We start from the raw sequence: 22,110 nt of genomic DNA, 5'->3' as shown, positions 1-22,110 counted from the left end.
TCATGATCGCTAAGATGTGCAGCTAGGTATTCCATTTATGAACGGTGTCCTGCAATGCAGGCAGTAATTAAGTATAAAATATTTTAAGTCTCTTTATGAAAAGATAGCTTCTGTGCACATTAATTTTTTTCATGGTTAAACCATGAAAACTATGAAGACCTACAATATTGTAAATCCCGGTTAAAAACAAATTGCATTTTTGTTTTTAACTGTGATTTACACTATTGTAGGTTTTACGGTGCATGTATGTGCCACCATTCATGTAGGGCAGTGCCTCCTGGTTCAGCTTGAACAGTCATAAAGTGGTCCATTCTGCACAGTATTTGCCATTTAGATAATCAATGTCAAATATTTACTGCTGTGGAGTTATTTTTTTAAACTGTCAACCTTTTCACATTTTTGCAGGCTACACATGCAGCAAGTTTGTAACTTCTACACTGCAGCTGAAAAATAGCTTGTCATCGATGTTGGCACGAGAGCTGAGGTGATGTGCTGCGCACACTATGTATGTACAATATATTAAAGGAAGATTTGCTGAATACACTGCATCCTGCTTACTGTCATCCATGCAAATGCTAGTCCTACATACATTTGTGGGTACACAGCAGAGGCAGTGGATGGCATAACTACCAGCCAACTTTAACTGTACCGTCTTGCGGTCCTAGCTGTTATGATCTCGGGTGAAATTTCTGATCCGAGGAAAAATTTTGCAAAGAAGCAAGTTGACACAAAGTTGTCACATATTCAGCATGATATTGTCGGAATTGTGACTTAATGAAACTCATAGATTCAGCAGAAATAGAGTAATTAGGAATGCACAGGAGGCTCAGTAATCAAGAACACAACAGAAGCGCAGTAACCAAGAACGCACCAGAAGCGCAGTAACCAAGAACGCAACAGAAGCGCAGTAATCAAGAACGCACCACAAATGCAGTAACCAAGAAGTAATCAGAAACGCGGTGGCCAAATACATGCAGAAACTCATCAAGCACTGATCAAAAAAACTCATCACAATTTAATCAGGATTTCTGGTTGTTCTGTTGAGAATTGTATACAGGCATTCAGCAGACACTCAACAAAAATTTTTGTAAGGGTCGCCCCCACCCCCCTTCTTTTTAAAGAAAAAAATCCCCATGCCTCTGTGTGGCCCACACAACTTGATTAACGCTCACATATGTAAACAGATTTATTAACGTGATTGCACTAAACAGCTCGTTTCGCTAGAATTCCGGAAACACTGTCGGCGTCATTGGCTGTGAGGGAAAAATCATCATCCTGTTGGTGACCGGAAAATCGTCAGCAAATGAAAAAAATAATAAAAACTTCCGGGTCTTAGTGACGATCGAACGCCGGTCGTCTGGCAAGCAAGTGTTCTACCACAGATCCAGAAGGCATCACGCAGCAGGCCCGATTACACTATCGCGGCCCACTTTTGGAGGTCAAGCTGAAGCGTCCTCCTGTTTTATGGTTGAGCTCGCAAGAGGAAGTAGGAGATCAGTTAGGAGATGGTTACGCCTGCGTCTACAATGGGTCCTCTTCTACTCACTTATGTTACTGTGGCTTCTAAAACCAGCACATTCAGCTCATTATGAAATGTACTCGTTTATCGAGAGGCCGACTGCAATCATCAGCAGACTTGTAGGATAGCATGTACAATTTTGATCGTTTCAGATCTCTGACTTGGCACTGGGTCCTTTAGTCATGACTTACGGTCGTTCTCTAGTGACCACATTCAGCTCCCAAGTGACTACGGACTACTTGACCATCTTGGCTGGCTTTCCCAACATCATTCATGCAAGCATCTTCGGCACACTGATGGCCTTCGAGCTGCAGGTGAATGGACACAATTGTTTCGAAATGCGTGTCTTGCGTTATTTTACCTTAGCAATTCAGATGTATTGTTCTAGTTTTCATGTCATTTTACTGTAGTCACGCAGAAACTGTGCAGGAAGTTAAAATGAATGATTGAATAAGCTTTAATAAATGTCAGGCAGTTTCCTTACCTCACTTTTTTACGACAATATTTGAGATATTAATACCTATGATTTCACTTTCGGGTTCTCGCAGAGTACAGGAAAAGAAAAAAATAGGGTGCTCAGATTAGGTATCGCCAATCATATTTTATGAAATTGTTGATAACATTAGTACGCTCTCCATGTGGTAAACTGAGACCCCTCAAGTTTCGATATGAACGAAAGGGATTTTCCGGCAGGTGTGGCTGGCTCTGCTGGCTTCCCTGGTTTTCTGTTTCTCCGCAGCTGTGATGTTCGACTTGTTTTCGCAAAGGAAGATGGGCCGTCCCATCAAGGACATTTTGCTGGCAAACTGGTGGATGTATTTCTCCGTCTTGTTCAACGAAGGTGAGAACAACACTATAGTGCAGACATAAATGCTGACACGTGTTCACAGTCCGCTTCTGTGACATCTGTGAAGCAGTTTGGTTTATATGGGTTCACCATCAAAAGATCCGTAGATGCGAATGGTTTCATTCACAAAAATGGGAGTAACAGTGCTATTAGAAGCAATAATTGAAACAAACGAAGCTTCCGAGTGGAGCGTCGGTGAGCTTCTCAGTAATTACCATTCTTCGAGCAGCAACAAAATTGTATGTTCTCACAGTGTTAATGCAAAGTATGTTGTTTCAACACCAAAAAAGGAAGGTATTTATTGTTTACCTGCTCAAATTTTGTTGTTCATGGCACACATATTCTTGATGAACAGAGCCTCTCAAACGATCTAAAAGGTATCGTTCGATGCTAAGTCATACTATGCTCTGTTCGCTTCGGCACTCGAGAAGAGAATGAGTTAAACTAGAGACACGTGTGGGCTATTTGTTGCAAGAACATGGTGACTGCAAGAGTGCGTCTGGCCTAGGTGAGCATCAAGTGATCATTATTTCGACTTATCATCGAAAGCTCTCAGTGCGCACACATCAAATACCTCAGAAATTGATTGATTATTGTTTAACGTCCCAAAATCACCGTATGATTACTAGAGACGCCGTGGTGGAGGGCTCCGGAAATTTGGACCACCATCTGAACAAACGGGCCTACATCATTTTCGCCTAAATCAAAAGTACAGACGCTGCAGCCGGGATTTAATCCGGCAACCTAAGACGTCAGGGAGAAGACAAAAATGTCTTTGTATTGTGTGCACGCTGAAAGCTTTCAATAACGAAAGCCTACTAGCTCGCCTAGTTTTCCATGCTTTCACATTGATTCGACTCTTGTAAAAGCAGCAACCCGTGACTGACCCCAACCTGTTGTATCCTCGCAGCCGCGCCATGAACACCACGTGGTACGCCTTCCAGGGTCGTATTCGCCATGTGGTGGCTGACGGTGGTTGTTCTTATGAACGCTTTCACGGGCCACATGAAGGCTACGATGATGGTGCGACGCGAGCCCGATCGCATCGATTCTATGAAGGACCTCGCTAAGCATAACCATATGAAGACATTCGTGTGGAAGGGCAGCGCCTACGAATCACTGCTTAAGGTACGTATGGGAAAAGATACACTAGCACTTTTGTACGCAAGTAGAAAGCAGTCAAGTGGCGATCGAAGCCACGTTGTTCTTCTTGGAGGGGACAGAATAAAACGAGCATTTATTACGCTCTCATTTCTCTTCGACCACGTAAACATGGGTTCTGACTGGTTTTTTGCCGATAATAATTATTTACTTTTACCTCTTTTCCATTCCGTAAGGGCGAAATCGCCAACCGTACACCTCAATAATTGCCTTTCGCATCTTCTTATTTTTAAGCTGTTCGTGAATTCATAATCTAAAGGAGGAGGAGGAGGAGGAAGGGAAGATATGAAAGGCAGGGAGGTCAACCAGACGCACGTCCGGTTTGCTACCCTGCACTGGGGGAAGGGGTGAGGGGATTAAAGGAGAAGAGAGAGAGAAGTGAAGGGCAACGTGTATGTTGGTGGGACCTTGTCCATTGCACGCTTATAAGCGGTCGCGTAGTCCGGTCGTCTTCAGAAAACTTAGCAGTGCCCGCGTCGCTTTGCTGGCCAGCGACGCGTAGAGCCATGAGCCAAGTATCTTTTCTTCGGAAAAAGGTCTACTGTCTAGTGTCTCCAACGTTTCGCGTAGCAGATTGCGTTCGCTCGCAAAACGTTCACATGAACACAGTAGATGTTCTATTGTCTCGTCAGTGTCGCACGATTCACATCGGGAGCTATCCGCCATTCCTATGCGAAAGGAGTACGCCTTTGTAAAAGCTACTCCTAACCACAGGCGGCACAGTAAAGTTGCATCCTGGCGGGAGAGGTCCGATGGAACTTGAAGCTTTCTCGATGGGTCCAATTTGTGTAGGCGGCGGTTCCTGACACTGGGGTCACTCAGCCAAGTTTCCGACATGGTGTTAGCGAACGAGTGAAGGCCCCTTGCAGCGTCGGTTCTCGACAATGGAATTGGGGTTGTCTGGGCGTCCGCGTGGGCGGATCGGGCAGCATTATCAGCAAGGTCATTACCGACAATACCACAATGTCCCGGTAACCACTGGAACACCAAGTCATGTCCTTTGGATAAAACTTCGTGAATCACTTCTCTTATTTCATTCACTAGTTGTTGGTGCTCCCGCTGTCGTAAAGCTGATTGCAAGCTCTGAAGAGATGCCTTGGAGTCACAGAACACAGCCCATTTTTGAGGTCGGGCTTCCGCGATATAAAGTATAGCAGCACGTAAGGCGGCAAGCTCCGCTGCTGTGGATGTTGTCCTATGCGACAGTTTGAGCTTTATAGTGACCTGGTACGCCGGGATGACAACAGCACCTGTGGAGCTGTCAGCCGAGACCGATCCATCGGTGTAAATGTGGGTCATCTGGCCGTATTTTTCGTTGAGTAGCGACAATGTAACCTGTCGTAGGACCACTGTTGAATGATGGCTCTTGTTCGTTATTCCCGGAATAGTGAGGCACACCTGTGGTTGTTGTAGGCACCACGGGGGTGACGCTGGTCTTGTTGCGGGAGTGAAGCCAAAAGGAAGGCATTCTCTATGGGCAGAAATAATCTTTGAAAAGATCGCGTGTGGTCTTTGAAGTGGCAACACTGCAACATGGTGACCAGGAACTCGGCAGAGGTGTCTTATGTGGGCTCTCAAATTGTCAGTGGTGATCTATGTTCGAATTGGATGCTCTCTTGCGATCATAATTGCCCCGTAGGTTGAGGTGCATCGCGGCAATCCTAAGCACACGCGTAGTGCTTGTCCTTGCAGACTTTCGAGAGTGCGGATGTTCGTCTTGCACGTACTTGCCAGTAACGGCAAGCTGTAGCGCGAAAATCCCAGAAACAGTGCTCTGTATAGCTGCATCATTGATCTTATCGATGCGCCCCAAGATTTTCCGCAGAGGAACCGCATTATATGGACAATGGAAGTTAGCCTTCTCTTCAGGTAATTGCAGTGGGCACTCCACGAAAGGTCCCTGTCAATAATCACACCCAGGAAGCGATGGTTCTTCTGGTATGGAATATTTTGTCCATTGATGGTAACGGGGTATTGCGTCATGGCTCTGCGGGTAAACGCAACCAATGCACATTTCTCCGTTGAGACGGAAAGACCTTGCTTGCGGAGATATGAGCATGTCAAGGTGGCAGCCTGCTGGACTCTTGCACGTACTTGTAGACGAGTTACAGCCGAAGTCCATAGACAAATATCGTCAGCATATATGGATATGAGGATGGTACTTGGCAAAATTTCACGAAGTCCTACCATCACGAGGTTAAATAAAGTGGGACTTAATACGGCGCCCTGAGGGACGCCACGGGAGATATAGTAATTGGTGGTAGGTCCATCTGAGGTTTGTACAAAAAAGGACCTTCTTGTCAAATAATCCTGGATCCATTGGAACACCCGACCACCGATTCCAACAGCTTCCAACGAGTCTAGGATGGCTTTATGTGTTACGTTATCATAAGCCCCTTTGACGTCGAGGAAGAGTGCCAGTGGTATGCGCTTGAGGCTCTTCTGTTGCTGGATAAATGTTGTGAGATCAATAACGTTGTCAAGAGATGACCTACCTCGCCGAAAACCCGTCATGCAGTTTGGGTGTACGTTGTACCGCTCAAGGTACCATTCTAGGCGTGTAAGTATCATCCTTTCCATGACTTTTCCTACGCAACTTGCGAGGGCAACAGGGCGAAATGATGTCAAATCAAATGGTGACTTTCCTGCCTTGAGTAGTGGCACAAGTCGACTTATCTTCCAATCCTGGGGAACATTGCCCGCCAGCCATGAGTGGTTGTAATAGCTTAACAACTGTCCCCTTGCCTCCTGTTGAAGGTTGGCTAGAGCGGCGTAGGTGATGCCATCGGGTCCTGGTGAAGATGATCGTCGGGAAGCCGCCAAAGATGCGTCAAGTTCTTCTATAGTGAAAAGATTGTCCATTTCGTAGATGCGGGGTTCAGGGATAACACTCCTAATGGTGCCAGCAGACAAGGCGGACACACCGGCGATTCGCGTACAAAACTCATTTGCCACTTCAAGTTGGGTGTGGCCTGAATGTAGGGCTAAAGCCATGAAAGGATGTCTTTGTTGGGGAGCCGAGCGCAGGCCACGAATAGTGCTCCAGATGCGGGACAACGGCTTTCGGGGATCCAATGATTCGCAGAATGATTTCCAGCGTTCCTGTGCAAGTTTGTCTAAACGTCGTTGGACTTTTTTCTGTATGCGTCGTGCCAGCCTCAAGTCGCATATTGCTTTCGTCCGCCTGTATCTTCTTTCCGCCCTTCGGCGAAGCGCGCACAGTTTTTCCAGTTCAACGTCGAAATCTGAACGCTTGCCGGTGAACGGGAGGAGACAGGAAGCTTCCCTCATTGCCTCTTTGATGACATGTTCCAAGTTCTGGTCAGGGTCTTCACGGCATGTATTTTCCATGAGTCGCTGAAACTTGGACCAATCAATTCTTCGTATTGTGGTCTTAGGAAAGGAGTTAGTAAGACCCCTTATTCGCATATAAGTTGGAATGTGGTCACTCCCATGCGTTTCGATGTCTGAAAACCAGTGCACTTGCGACCGGAAGTTTCTGGATACCAGAGTCAAATCGAGGCAACTGCTGTACGTAAGGCCCCGCAGGTATGTAGGACTGCCATCATTTAAGAAACATAGGTCATGCTTGGAAGCGAATGACACGAGGTTACTTCCTTTAGCGTTGATCGTCGAACTACCCTAGATTAAGTGATGTGCGTTGAAGTCTCCAGTTATAACCCACGGGCCCGCAGTTGTTGTCAGTATGTCTCGTAGTCGGTCTTGTTCAAATTGTCCGGATGGTGATATGTAGACACCAATGAGTGTGAATGACACTTTTTCCTTTTTAACACGTAAGCAGACATATTGATTGTCATCATGCGGTTGAACTGCATGATGCACATATGTGAAATCTGTGCGAATGTAAACAACCACCTTGCTGCGTTCCTCGCACGTTGAAGAAACGAAAGATTCATACCCTGATAGTTTAGGAGGTTGTTGCATGTTTGGTTCACATATAACTATCATAGGAATACGATTCATGAATATATACTGACGGAACGAAGAGATGCGGGATCTCAGGCCTTTCGCGTTCCACTGCATTATCGACGCTTGTCGGACCTCGTTGCGGAAGGAGAAAATTGGTCGAGCCATGGTTGCTACTGGAGACTTGCAAATACTGGACTTAGAGCATCCAGTACTTGTAGTGCACTCTGAGCGAGTGGAGACTTCAGGCTGCTGCACAGCTTTCGCATGGCATCCAGCAGTGTTCGGAACATTCGGATGACTTCTGTGTCCTCCTCAGGCAGCTTGTCAGCGGCTGGCTGGAGTGATGTGACTGTCGATGTGCGCTTGGGATTTGCAGGTGGCTGTGATTTCGGCAATGAAGGCCAAACTGATTCATCTGCAACTGTGCTGCTCGTTGGTTTGCTGACCGCGCTGGCCGCCTTAGGTCTGGGAGGCAAGGGCGGTGGAAGAGAAGGGTGGTGAAGTGATACTTTCGATGCAGCGTCTGCGGCGTTCTTTGATGAACTGCGGCGACGGTGACGCCTCTTTCGGACGGTCCTGGCAGCCTCTCGGTGCGACGAATTGTCTCTGACCATTTGCTTCAATACCGCTATTTCTCTTCGGATTTTGGGGCATTCTTTTGACGAAGCTTCATGTGACCCATGACAATTCGAGCATTTGAGCGTAGTTGCTTCGCAGTCATCCACAGAATGGGCTTCCGCGCAACGAGGACACACCGTCCTATTTTCGCATACGCTTCTCACGTGGCCCATCTTCATGCACTTATAACACTGTAAGGGCTTCGGTATGAAAGGTCGCACTGAATGCCGAAAATGGCCCACCTTTACGTGTGAAGGAAGAGTGTCGCCCTTGAACATGATCTTCAAGCAGCGTGAGTTTCCCAAACGGACAACTTTTGCGATGACGCTGGCTTCATTTACCGGTTTTACCAGAACATCGAAGTCGGAGCTGGGAATGGCAGTATCCACATCGTAGATGACTCCAGTGACGACGTTAGAGCTCACAGGAATGTAGGAGCGAACTTTCATTCCCACCAACTCATTGACGTTGCGCAGTACATTAAGTGCCGCAGCATGCAAAACGTCGATGGCCAACACGTTCTTACGCGTGTTCACTCTGATGTCTGTGATCTCGTTTGGCACGAGTCCTTCTAGCATCACCGAAACAGATTGCCCGTTGAGGCGCTTCATGTTACCGTCCGGTACCTCAGGGACAAAAAGGATAGTGTTTGTCACGGGTCTCCTTGGCACTCTGTCATTCAACGTACTCGATGACGAAGATGTTCTGACGTTCCGCCTCTTCGCTTTACGGCTCAGCACCAGCTTAAAATCGTCGTCGTCAGAAGGCTCTTCGCTGCTCATTGAGTAACCAAGAGTGCCCTCGCTGTCGTAGTCGCTGTAGAGTCCCGTACGCTTCCTGGATGCGGCCACCGCCGACGCCGCCGTAACTGGCGGACGTCCGTGGAGGTCCACGTCCATCACCGACGGACACGGATGTGCTAATCGCGAAGTTCACTTAAAATTAGGTGAAAAAAGAGAGCACCTACTGAAACTGCGATCTGCTAAGCAATCACTTCGTCGTCGTCCACACTTCCACCTGCCTCATAATCTAAAGATTACTGATGATTTTACCTCGTAGTATTAGGGGGACTTGTCAAACGAATAACCCTATACCATATTTATTTTTGGTCTAAATAACGGTTTCCTTATATTTCAGCTATACTTTTAGGCGCACTTGTTGTCTGCGTAAAATACACATCTAAGTTCACCTGTGCTGATAGACCTATCTTTCCTTTCTTCATTTCGACCATTGCGCTTTAGGAACTTGGTGGTTGCACCTGCTGCTTCAATCTAGATAGAGCTCATAAACGAAATTGTCCTGTTTGCTTGAAAGACCACAAAAGAACCTCTGCATATATAAAGATCGAGCGCATTGTTCACTCCTGGTGATTCTCGTCTTTTCGGCATAGTTCGTTAATCCAGCCGTTTCTCCACATGATGTCATAAGAAACAGACTCTCGATTAGTCCATGTATACTCTGGATAAATGTTGTACATTGTCTTCAACCGTGCTCTGCAACGCAACCGCATGCCCACTCTGCTTCATCTCGCACGACTATCGTATACGCAATCTACTGATTTCACTTCCTTTTGAGCGTATGGAGATAAAAACACGTCGCTGAAAAACGCCAAGTCCAGGGGTGTTCTGATTGTGAATTTAAATACCGAAGGGACCGAATTGAATTGTGATGGCACTGTATCAACCGCGAATAATACTGTTCTAATAGTTTTTCGAACAGAAAGTTGACCAGTTTAAACACAGCCTCAGAACCCCACAACATTTTCATAAAACAAATATTGACAATCGTTCACCAAATACCATTAAATTTAGCTTTAATCACTCCGCCGTGGTGGTCTAGTGGCTAAGGTACTCGGCTGCTGACCCGCAGGTCGCGGGACTGAATCCCGGCTTCGGCGCCTTCATTTCCGATGGAGGCGGAAATGTTGTAGGCCCGTGTGCTCAGATTTGGGTGCACGTTAAAGAACCCAAAAAACCCAGGTGGACCAAATCTCCGGAGTCTTCCACTACGAGGTCTCTCAGAATTTTACGGTGGTTTCGGGACGTTAAACCACACATATCAAAATCAAAGTTATATTTATTCGGCTCAAAATACCACAATTGCGAAAACTATGGTAAGCTTGTATACAACAGGAATAAGAGTATTCGTTTTCATTTGTAACTGTACGTTCAAATACAGTATTCACGAACGTTGTCAATGCGTTTATTCATAACTCATTCCTAAAATAAAATTGTCACAAAAAACTGAACAATTTTTAACCAAACAGCGTGAATACAGATAAAGATGTACTGGGGAAGGTTGACCTGTCATCAAAACATGGCCTGTGCAATAAAAGAATGTAAAAATAGGTGTTTAAATCTACATCTGCTATGAAAGTGATAAATATTTATTAATATCTGGAGTTTAACACCCAGAGATTACCGCATAAATATGTGAAATGCCGTAATAGAGAGCTCCGCATATCTCGGCCACCTGCAGTTCTTTAACGCGCACCCAAATTTATGTACATGGGCCTAGATCATTCTCGCCTCCATCAAAAATGCAGCCGCCACTGCCGGGATTCGATCCCGCGACCTTCGGGTAAGCGCACGAGCGCTATAACCACTACACCACCGCGGCGGGGCACAAATGCAAGATTGATTTATACTCAAGCGTGACTCTCGCTTCCATTATTTGTAATAAAGCTGCAAGCAGCTATTACAATACGAAGGAGCGAGATGATTAATGCAATACAGTTTTACCATAGTGAATATTTACCATAGTAAATATAGTGTCAGTAGTCTCGTAAAAGCTTAAGCTGCGTGCTATGAAGTGAAACAAGAAGAATTACCTTTAGCTGTTCTCAAGTATCGTTGCCTTGGGGTTCTTCGGTAGGTGCTATATGCTGGTAAACTTTTCAAAGAAATCCTCGGTATTTCGAATATTTTCCAATAGGTACTATTTGATGCGAGTACGGAATCGAATAAAATGCTATTCTGACTCTTTATTCAAAACTTTTGAATGCTCGCACAGCCCTAGGAAATTCGTGTTACGCTTAACGCCTATTTTCATGCGTCTTTTCTTTTTTGAAAAAAGCAGCAAGCAGAACACGGCTCTTGTAGAAAGAGGAGACGAAGGCCACAAAGAAACCAATCTCTCGTTTTTAAAATCGGAGTGATTTAGGAGCCCTGTCAGACAATCGTAATGTTTTTACTGGTGTGTTTCGCATGATGATGTCTGCACGCTTACAAGCAGACAATCATTCCGACCGCAGAACTCGCTGAATATACCCGAGTACCAGGCGGTGTGGAGAATGGTCGTTCGCTGCAACGGCACCATCGAAACCAAGTCGCTCTACTCTAAAGCCAACCTGATCGAAGTTCAGCAAGGATTGGCCGCGATCGTCGGCGATGCAACCACGATGCGCTTCCACGTGGCCACCAACTGTGGCGGGTTGAGGCACGGCACCTTCTACTTCTCGAAGGAGCAGTTCTTCCCGCACAAGTATGCCGTGGCGCTCAACCGCTACGAGGACCCCGCTTTCGTGGCCGCCATCAACCAACGGTCAGTCACACGGATGGCTCTCGCCGCCGCAGTAATGGTTCATTGCTAGACCTTGAACGAGCTGACATCACTCGTTGTTTTCGTTATACCGGGCCTTTTTCATTCCTCCCCGTTCGCGGTGGAGCCAGCAGCTTGAGATTGGTTTTGTGTTACACGTTGGCCGTGGTGCACTCTCAGACACATGCATGGTGTTGGCCGGACGTGGCCATTACTAATCAGACATTTACTGAATCGCTTACGTGTAACGAGAGAGCAATAGTCAGTTAGGATGTCGTTGTAATTTGTAACATGTCGATTATTTTGTTTTTCTGGTAACCGTCACTGTAATTCAGTAACCTTTTCTGTAAATAAATGCATATTTAAGCGTTACAATATTCGAAAGAGAAGCCCGTAAAAAGGGACAGATCTCCTCATTTCTGTTTGTCGTGAATAATAGAAGCATACCAGCTTCAGGGGAAGTCGGCAGCCTGCCGCATGTTCGAGTAAGGACATCAAGCCTGGTAGTACACTGCATTTTCTTCGTCTTGAGAGTACAGATGGCACGGCCTGTATTTTCAGCACTGCTTTCGAGATTACTGACCTCTATACGATTTTCGGCTTTGAGCCCATAGCCTCCCGTTTGAGTTCTATGACTTCGCGTTTCTGCGCTGTGTAGAAAGTTCGTGCTTTCCAGGGCTTCATGACAGTGCGCTCACGTGCCGCGCTACGCGGAGCGGCTTGAGCTGGCTCGCACCCTTACGAAGGATCGCTGCGCTCCGCCGCTGCCAGAGAGAACCACAGAGTGACTGCTCACCAGGTGTCACGAACGCTCATGGCTTTACCGTTGCTCTCACTGCCAGCATGAGGATCGCGTTTCAGTCGCCGTGAGTGGTACATACGCAACCATTGCGTACTGGAGATTAAGAGCGGATAGCTGGACTTGTTGACTGTACATGCTTAGAAAGCAGTGCACAAAAGACGAAGGACACGCAGACAGCGCCGTGTGCGTTCTCTTTCTGTGGGTCCTGCGTCTTGGTCGTTCCGTTTTCTATGCATGTAAAAATACAGTCCACAAACCCTTTGTAGTGTTCCTACCTAAAAAAGCAGAACAACATTATAGACTCGGTATGAAACTGGCGTCCATCTTAATTTGCTTTATTCCCAACTTTCTTCTTCTGTTCTTTCCTGCCCCGGCTCTCATTCTCCTTCTTCTCCTGTCCCAAGGCTCATACCACTTCACCCTTCCCGGTTTCTTTTACTTACCCCTCCTGGAGTAATATTTGAAGACATTTCCAATTGAAGCACATTCAACTGATCCACGTTCAATAGTGTACCAGACAGTCTTCAAAATTCCGTTGTGGGTGGCTGTTTTGGCCACAGAGTAAGGACAGCAAAATTTGGCACTGTAATCTCTTATTTCTTTCCTCACTAGCACGAGGTCGATGACTTGAGTGTCAGACATGCCTGCTCGATGCCTCTTGTCGAAATTCTCTTTCATTTATTTTCGGTATCTTTCCTCCTGTGATTTTTCTTGCCTCTCCTCGACGATCTTGATGTTTTCCAAGAGTCCAAACTCACGGTCTGCCTGCAGAATAGGGGTTTCTCTTGAAGAAGCACACTGTGGACTGCACCCTAAGCCACTTGTATAGTATCAATTATGATGTTTCACGGTGGCTTCCAAAGAATATTTCCATTCACCAGGGAAGCTATTGTAGATCTTGATGGACGGTTTCACGTCCCGTATGGCATGCTCTGCCAGCCCATTCTCTACGATATGGTATGGAGCACAGAACTTGATCGATTAATTGTGATTCCGAGCCCATCTTGCAAGCTTTTCGCTCTTGAACGCAGGGCCGTTATCGCAAACGATTGGCCGCGTAGTCTTAAACATGTCTCTTTCGAGGAGGGTTATGACGCTGTTTGCATCTTCTTTTCCTGCTCGTGCCGCGACTAACCCCATGCATTCATATATGGCCAGAAGAAAAGCATGCGTTGTTTTAACTCCTTCCCGTTTCTTATTTAGTTCGGCGAAATCCAGGTGAACTACTTCGAAAGGCACGTTCGAGTGGCAAGGTAGTATCATAGCATCCGTGGGCTCTTTATACTTGACTTTGTGTATTTCACACACATGGCAGGAGCGAACGTACTGACTGATTTCTTTCTTCAAGTGAGGCCATGTAAATCTTTTGACGAGTTTGTTGTAGGTGCGCAAAAATCTGTCGTGTCATCCAGATTCTGAGCCATCGTGGTACAAATGAAGGACTCTGGAAACAAGTGTTCGTGGGACTTGATACTGAACTTCAGTAGAAACCAGTTATTCGGAGCCTTCCCACAGCTTCACTTCATCAATTTCTTTGTATTGTTCTGTGTTGCTTCGTGCCATCAACCTTGATAGAGGATCTGCATCGGTTAAAAGTGGTCCTGGTCGGTGCGAGATGGTAAAGTCGAATTGCGGCAAGTAATTCACCTATCTAGCAATACGTCTTTAATTTGGGTAATGTTCAAGAGGTGAGTGAGGGCCTGGTGATCGGTGAACAAAGTGAACTTCGTACTTTCCAGGTACGTACGGAAGTACTCAATGGCCTTCAGAACGGCCAGAGCTTCCTTTTCCGTAGTAGTGTAGTTAGTTTCAGATAGCTTGAACATGTAGCTGTAGTAACCTACTACGTGTCTCTTTTCTCGGCTAGATGCTTCAATACATTTACGATACAACACCGCACTAGTCCCATAATGTGAGGCGTCAGTGTTCAATTCAAAGAGTAAAGCGAAGTCTGGTAGACGTAGGACAGGGTCAGAAGAAATCCTCTGCACAAAGTCACGGTAGACTCTCTCACATTCGTCACTCCATTCAAAGAGAATGTCTTTCTGTGTTAAACGTGTGACACATCTAGTTTTGACAGCAAAGTCCTTTACGAAAGATCGGAAATGTCTTGCCAATCCCAAAAACACAAGCAGTATATGGACGTCATAAGGTTACTTCAACTGAAAGATCTTCTTGACGGACTCTTGTTTCGTGCTTTTGGTGTTCTCATTGAATACTCGTCCAACAAACACAACCTTTTGGTGAAAGAATGCAGTCTTCTTAAAAATAACCTTGAGATGTGCCAAGCTCAAGGCATTTAGCACCTGAGATAGATGGTCCTGATGCTCAGCCCCTGTTTTGAAGAAGACTATTATGTCGTCTATTTAGACAGTACAGAAAACCCCAAGGAATGACTTTAGCAAGTCGTTCAAGATCTTCTGGAACCACGCTGGCGAGTTTTTCCAACCGAAAGGAAGCTGGTTATACTCGTAGTGATCGAATGGCGTGATAAATGCTGTGTAAATTTTTGTTTCTTTGGTTGGTTGGATCTGCCAGAAGCCTTTGCATAATTGATGCGGGAAAAATGTCGGCGACCACCAGTCTCATCTCTCATTGTGTCAATCTTCGGCATGGGAAATGATATGAGTTCTGTCTGACGAGTGAGAACCCTGTAGTCGGTGGATAATCTGAAGGTTCCGCCTTCTTTCATTGCGATCGTTATGGGAGCAGTGAAGGGTGATTCTGATGGTCGTATGATATCAGCATCTCTCATGCAACTCTTTCTTGAGCCAAATCTTTCGCTCTCTTGACATATTGTAAGGTGATTTTCGGATGACGGTCTTGTCAGTGAGTTCAAAAAAAAAAACCTTGTATGACTTCATCTCCTGAGAATAGCTTTCTCGGCGTAAAAGTTCAGGGTAGGTCATTGAAATATCCTCCGCACACTTGACAACTCGTAGGTTATCCTGTCTACCTTGATATGTCTCGTTCGTTGCCACGGCCTCGACTAGAACCACATCGTCCCAGTATACGTTGATCTTTGATTTCTTTATATCTGGTTTTGACAGCAAAAAGTCGTACGTCATCCCCTCTACCACCAACACTTCGCTCTCTATTTTCTCACCCTGGATCTCCATGTTCCCAAAGGCCCACTCATCATGCAACGTTACTTTTCCGTCATAGCCTTGTACCCGTAGAACTCTTCCACTACGCACGTGACGTGCATCCACCATCTTGGCATCTATAATAGACACACACGCACCACTGTCTGCGAGAGTCATCATCGGCTTGTTTCCTACTTTGACGGGAATGTTAAGTAGGCTAGAGCAACTTAAATAAACGATCTCATCTGAAGTCATCGAGTGGGACAGATCCCCCTCATTTATTAGTTGTTTTTTCTGTCGAATGTTCCTGAACTTCTGTGTCGATAATATTCATTCGACCTCTTGGAGCGCGACAGGTCAAATTATCCGTGCTACTTGCGAGGTGGTTCGGTTCTCGCTGATCGCGGCCTGACCAGACCACTCTTCACCGACTGAAAGAGCTGCTTGAATTAGCGCCTATGCTTGTTTTTGAAGCTGATGGTATGTTCTGAAGATACTCCAGGAGGTCATTTAGAGTTCTTGGTGACCTATTCACCCCTGCTTCAAAGATTCAGTCTGTATTCCATGCATTATTAAGGCTACTACGGCCGTAAATGGAAGCAACGGCTCAGATAGGTTTAAATATGGCGTTTCTCGAAGAAGTACTCGACGAGGGAGCTTTGCTTGGACTTGAAATTAAGTGCTCTACTCCATCTTTGTACTAGACTGCCTTCGAGTGCACTCAAAAGTTTCTCCCCTGACATCAACAGTCGCCACTGTCTTTCTGAATGCATATTTCATACCACTTGAGCGCAACACATCTCAAGTACACGCATGTTAGTGATTTTATCCTCATCAGAGCACCACTTGTTTTTTTAGCGGCATATTCGTAACACTCAAGCCAACCTTCTTGACTTGAAGACATACCGTCGAAGGCACCATGCTCTACGAATTTAGGCACTGGTTTCTCAGCATTCAGAGAGCTTATAAGGGGTGTCAGTACTTGGTTCTGTTGCACAATCCGTTCCTGTTGCAGCCGAAGAGCTTTCGAAACGAGAATCACCTCTTCCGTCGAAGACCGCAATCACGAGCCTCTTCGACGCGCTGGTTCAAGAACTAGGTTGTAGAAGGTCGCCACAGGCAAGTTAACTTTTGCAGCACCTTTCCAATGAGGTTCAGTAGTGTCCATGGCTGCCTTTCCCACAACCAGCTTCACGACTTCTTCCGAACAGAGCTCACGAGGTAGGTCCACCGCTGCTTCACCTTGAACTTGGTTCTTCGAAAAGATGACCTTTTCCGCCGAGGTCTCGTCCATGAAGAAAATCACCCACATGTTGGCTTCGATGGCCGGCTGCGCCAAAATAATGTAGTGTTCCTACATAAAAGAACAAAACAGCATTATAGCCTCAGTATAGAACTGCATGGCGTCCATCTTAATCTGCTATATTCGTAACTTTACCCTTCTTTTTTTTTCTTGCCCGGCTATTCTTCTTCTTCTCCTGTCCCAAGGCCCATACCGCTTCACCCTTAGTCTCCGTAGTCGATGTATACGGTTGGTTTAGCTGTTAAACTGTCCTGGACGTGCCATCCTTTGCTGTTTTTCAGCCCCACAAACGTTCTACCGGTGAAAGCTTGCAAAGCTGAGGTGTAACGCCACGTACTCAACCGTTTCACAAACTGTCTGGCACAAGGGTGGGTCACAGTCACAGGATGTCGGTGTGTCATGAACAACAACTCAAACTAAAGCATGCAGATAAGTGTATGGAGAACCACACCTTCTTATGCGAAAAAATTGTCGAGAAAAACAAAAAGAAAACGCGTGACTGTTTTTTTGCTTGTTGGTAAACGCCACACGCCACTATTGAGCGTTGCTATTAGTTTATAGAAGTGCAGCTGAAATTTGTTCTATTTCGTAGTGTTGAGTTGATGTGATTGTTCGATATGTTAAGAGCACACCAACGTCATTTGCGAAATCAGGATCAGCTGGACGGTGGAGAGTGGCTTGCTGGACGGCTTGATGGAAGAGCAATACGGCGACTGGCGCAAGTGCTCCGCTGGCTCAGAGGAAGTGTACCAGCCCCTGTCACTGTTCGAGGCGCAGTCTATCTTCGTCATCTACCTCATGTTCAGCGCCGCCGCAGCCGTCGCATTCCTGGGCGAGCAGCTTGTTGGCGGTAAGGAACGAATTTCACATGCCTTCACGGTGTAGAAGTGGCATATATGAGATTCCATTTTTGTATTGTGAGCCTTAAAGCGTGCGGCTTTAATCGCAAGAAAAAACGCGGTTCTTTGAGCGCCTAATAGGAAAGGATGTGCGAAGCAATACAGAGGACAAGTGCGCAAATACAAACAGGCGCAAAAAAAAGAGAAAAAAAGAGCTCTCATCTTAGTAACCAACTCACTCACATCGGACTAACGCTTGATAAACTTTAATGCCATAATTACGTGAGAATCATTGATAGCATTTATTTATTTATTTATTTGTTTACCTATTTATTATTCCGTAGCACCAATGACCTTCACAGCGTGAAGAAATGTGCGGATACGAGATAGTTGGTATTACATTTCGAAAGTGATCGTTCACGCACAGAAGTAGTTGAATTTCTCCTGTACATTGACATCAGAGAGCTTGCACAGTTTTTTTTCGGGTTCGGCAGCTATAGCACCGGCCGTTTGACAGGAGTATCACGTTGACGCTTGGTCGTGCCTGTTTATCCAAATGATTCATGTATACGATCAATAATTAAACTAATTCTTGTGGTATCTGTGGTAGTTAGCGGTGAGAGCGTAATTAGGACAACTGGTGTGACACCCAGAACGTTGCTGATTGAAAGCAGAACTTGAGCTAACGTTGTAATCTCGTGGTCGCGGTATATTAAAAAAATATCTAAAACTATGGCAAAATAGAGGAGAACACAAGCATGCTATGCCTACCCCGACACAGGGTTTCAAGTTTTCTTGGGGCGAGCGTGGGAAATGCGGCATTAGAGCGAGGAGCGGCAGGCGTGCGTCGCAGAGCTACTTTCGGCATAGATGGAAGCTGTGGACGACGCTTGGGCCGACTTCGCCACCTCGCAGTGTGTCAAAAACTGCACTTATCCTATTGCAAACACGCCAAATGGGATGGATACATAACAATGACGCGTTACAGCAGCTAATTGCTGCGGCCATAGTCATTATGTCCGCTCTCCTTCACTTACCACTGCCAGAGTCTATATACCTACACTCCGAGCAAGAGCACTGCGAGAGGATAGTGAGATATAAAAGGCGCCTTCGAAAATCCCTCATACAGTGTGACCATAGCACAGTGGATCGTGTTCCCGGCATCTGTTGTTGTGGGTCGAGTAGTCATGGATTCCGCTCCTTTCAACAGAACTTCATTTTGTGATCATGTGCATGTTAAAAGCGAAGCGCATTTCTTAGCGAACTTCGGCGACTTTGAGCGTATCTATCTATCTATCTATCTATCTATCTATCTATCTATCTATCTATCTATCTATCTATCTATCTATCTATCTATCTATCTATCTATCTATCTATCTATCTATCTATCTATCTATCTATCTATCTATCTATCTATCTATCTATCTATCTATCTATCTATCTATCTATCTATCTATCTATCTATCTATCTATCTATCTATCTATCTATCTATCTATCTATCTATCTATCTATCTATCTATCTATCTATCTATCTATCTATCTATCTATCTATCTATCTATCTATCTATCTATCTATCTATCTATCTATCTATCTATCTATCTATCTATCTATCTATCTATCTATCTATCTATCTATCTATCTATCTATCTATCTATCTATCTATCTATCTATCTATCTATCTATCTATCTATCTATCTATCTATCTATCTATCTATCTATCTATCTATCTATCTATCTATCTATCTATCTATCTATCTATCTATCTATCTATCTATCTATCTATCTATCTATCTATCTATCTATCTATCTATCTATCTATCTATCTATCTATCTATCTATCTATCTATCTATCTATCTATCTATCTATCTATCTATCTATCTATCTATCTATCTATCTATCTATCTATCTATCTATCTATCTATCTATCTATCTATCTATCTATCTATCTATCTATCTATCTATGACGTTTAGCTCTCCTGGCCGTTTCGGTGATGGGATCCCTACCAAAATTGGTATGGCATAACATGACAGTAGGATGAGCATAAGTGACTAATCATAACATGAAAATTATGACATCTATGTCATGAATGCAATGACTTACAGGTAATCGTCTTTCTGTTGTTGCGGTGGTTTTGTTTACAGGACATATTGCAAAACTGGTATGGTATGATGACTTGCGCGGTGAAACAAGTGACAGACTCTAACGTGGAAATCATGACAGCAAGTCATCTACGTGCTGACTACACGCCATACGCTCATGGAGCACTCGCGGTTGTTTCGCCAGCTTCACACATAACACATTTTGTATTACATGACGTTAATGGACGACGAAGGTAAGTGACATGTCCAAACAGGATAATCATGATACGCGTGTAATGTAAAACATGACGACATGCTATGCTCATAGCACACTCGCGGCCGTTTCGCTAGCTTCACACTCTTATACCAAATTGGGTATTACGTGACGTGAATGGACGGTGAACACAAATGCCAGGCGCAAATATGATAATCATGAAATAGAAGTCATGTACGGCATAATTTACACGCCTACCACTGCTGGTGCTTGTATTGCAAACGTAAGTTGTGCCATCACTGCGCAACTACAAACAACGTACTTGCATCTTATGCGCATAACATTTATACTTGTGTATACTGTGCCCTACATCTATGGGACTCTTCACGTTGTGGTGATTTTGAGAGAGATATCAACGTTCCCCATTCGTGGTTCTCATATAATGGATTCCCACTGTACGTTGAATCTGCAAATTTTGTGTTATCGCGTTTTCCGAAGCCTGTTTTTTTGTGAAAAAAAAACAGCCTTGTCCCAAATTTCAAGGATTGTATGCGTGTTCTTTTTTGCTCCTACCTAAGGGTGAGTACTATTGATTTGTGGGGTTTGACGTCCGAAAACCACCATATGAGCATGATAGACACCGTAGCTCCGGGAATTTCGACCACATGAGGGTCTTTAACATGCACCGAAATCTGAGCACACGGGCCTACAGATTTTGCGGCTTCATCGAAAATGCAGCCGCCACAGCTGGTATTCGATCCCGCGACCAGCGGGTCAGCAGCCGAGTACTTTAACCACTAGATCACTGCGGCGGGGCTGTGGGGCGAATATTTTACAATGCTTTAGGGGTTCCCTGGTATGCAAGGCCGCCCGTTTAAGTATTCAGTATGCATAAGCACTTTCAACTGTCTTGACTGTTCTTCTTTCACAGGTCATCCAGTTCTGAAAAATAACTCAACTGTACGGATAATCGTTACACCTGAATCAGACGGATGGAAAGCAGCGCGTCGCATCATTCATCATGAACCCAGCAACAAACTGCAAGCGCTCTGGTCACAAAGTCGCGATCCTATGCAGCTCGTGCGACTTCGCGAACAGCGCATGAACTATCAGCGCAAGAGCTATCATGATGCGGTGCGTGTTTCAGTTGTTTCTTTAAGTATATCTAAGGTGCGGCGCAGTTTGCTGTGCACGTAAGAGAGCTCGATTGCGCCATAAGTGGGTTGTCTGCTTGTTGTATAGTCTGTACGGCGTTGTGCGATGACCAACATACCATCGTGCAATATAAATCTGCCCATGTTACGAGTATACAGCGCCTCTCGTTCTACTGAGGTACTTTAATGCATTTTCGCTCAGCAACGCACTTCACCTAAAAACATTGTTTTGTGACCTAAGGTGATTGGGGGCGACTGGAGATAACTTCACAGAGACATTCTTAAAAATCTGAGCGTGTAATTGAACAGCTGCTAGGCTGTGGTTTGTGTATACGACCAATTGAACGTTTTTTCACTTGTGTAATTTCATTTCTGTCTTTGCAGACTTCCCTGACCTGACTTTAATCGACACTTCATCAACACCTAGAGCTAATACGACGTATAGAATAGCGACAGAGTAAGTGCGGACGAGTCGACAATAGAAAGTGTTTTTCACAATTGAATGAGAAAATGACAACAGATGGTTGAATAAAATTCAGCTTGAGCCACAGATACGGGGACGCCCGGTGTAATACAATTAGCATACTTGATATGTCGATGAATAGGCATCTTGAAAGCCTTGGAGAAGTATAAGGAAAAGCATGCCAACAAGGATTGTAAACCACCAAAGACCGATCACACCGGAGGCCTCTGTTCTCTTCTTCACTTTTACCTATACTGCACAGAGTGAATACCACATGCGCATCAACTTCGTTATTTTTAAGCCTGCTTACACTAGCATCGCACGTTGTATACCACAGAAAATAAACAAAAGAAATTTACACGTTTACCAAACCATTGATATATGTGTTTGGTGTATTTATTCCTTATTTGTTGCGTGCTAAGCTTGCCGTGAAGGTGTGTATTAAATGCGAAGCATTTCTTTGCGTACTACAAGCACTTTTGGCTTGCATCTATCTATCTATCTATCTATCTATCTATCTATCTATCTATCTATCTATCTATCTATCTATCT

The 22,110-nt window shown here is 45.0% G+C and overlaps 1 protein-coding gene across 1 annotated transcript; it reads left to right on the top strand.

Moving 5' to 3' along the window:
* The first annotated feature begins 3,305 nt into the window (after nucleotides 1-3,305).
* LOC142791687 (glutamate receptor ionotropic, delta-2-like) lies at nucleotides 3,306-21,494 on the top strand. Its single transcript, XM_075885530.1, has 5 exons — nucleotides 3,306-3,494; nucleotides 11,329-11,618; nucleotides 17,460-17,656; nucleotides 20,873-21,075; nucleotides 21,480-21,494. The coding sequence occupies exons 1-5, from the start codon at nucleotides 3,324-3,326 to the stop codon at nucleotides 21,492-21,494; spliced, it is 876 nt and encodes a 291-aa protein (XP_075741645.1). The 5' UTR covers nucleotides 3,306-3,323.
* Nucleotides 21,495-22,110: the final 616 nt, after the last annotated feature.

Source organism: Rhipicephalus microplus, chromosome 2, assembly GCF_043290135.1.
Source record: "Rhipicephalus microplus isolate Deutch F79 chromosome 2, USDA_Rmic, whole genome shotgun sequence".
NCBI lineage: Eukaryota > Metazoa > Arthropoda > Arachnida > Ixodida > Ixodidae > Rhipicephalus > Rhipicephalus microplus.
The sequence above is the reverse complement of the archived record's forward strand: the minus strand, read 5'-3'. Positions and strand labels throughout refer to the sequence as shown.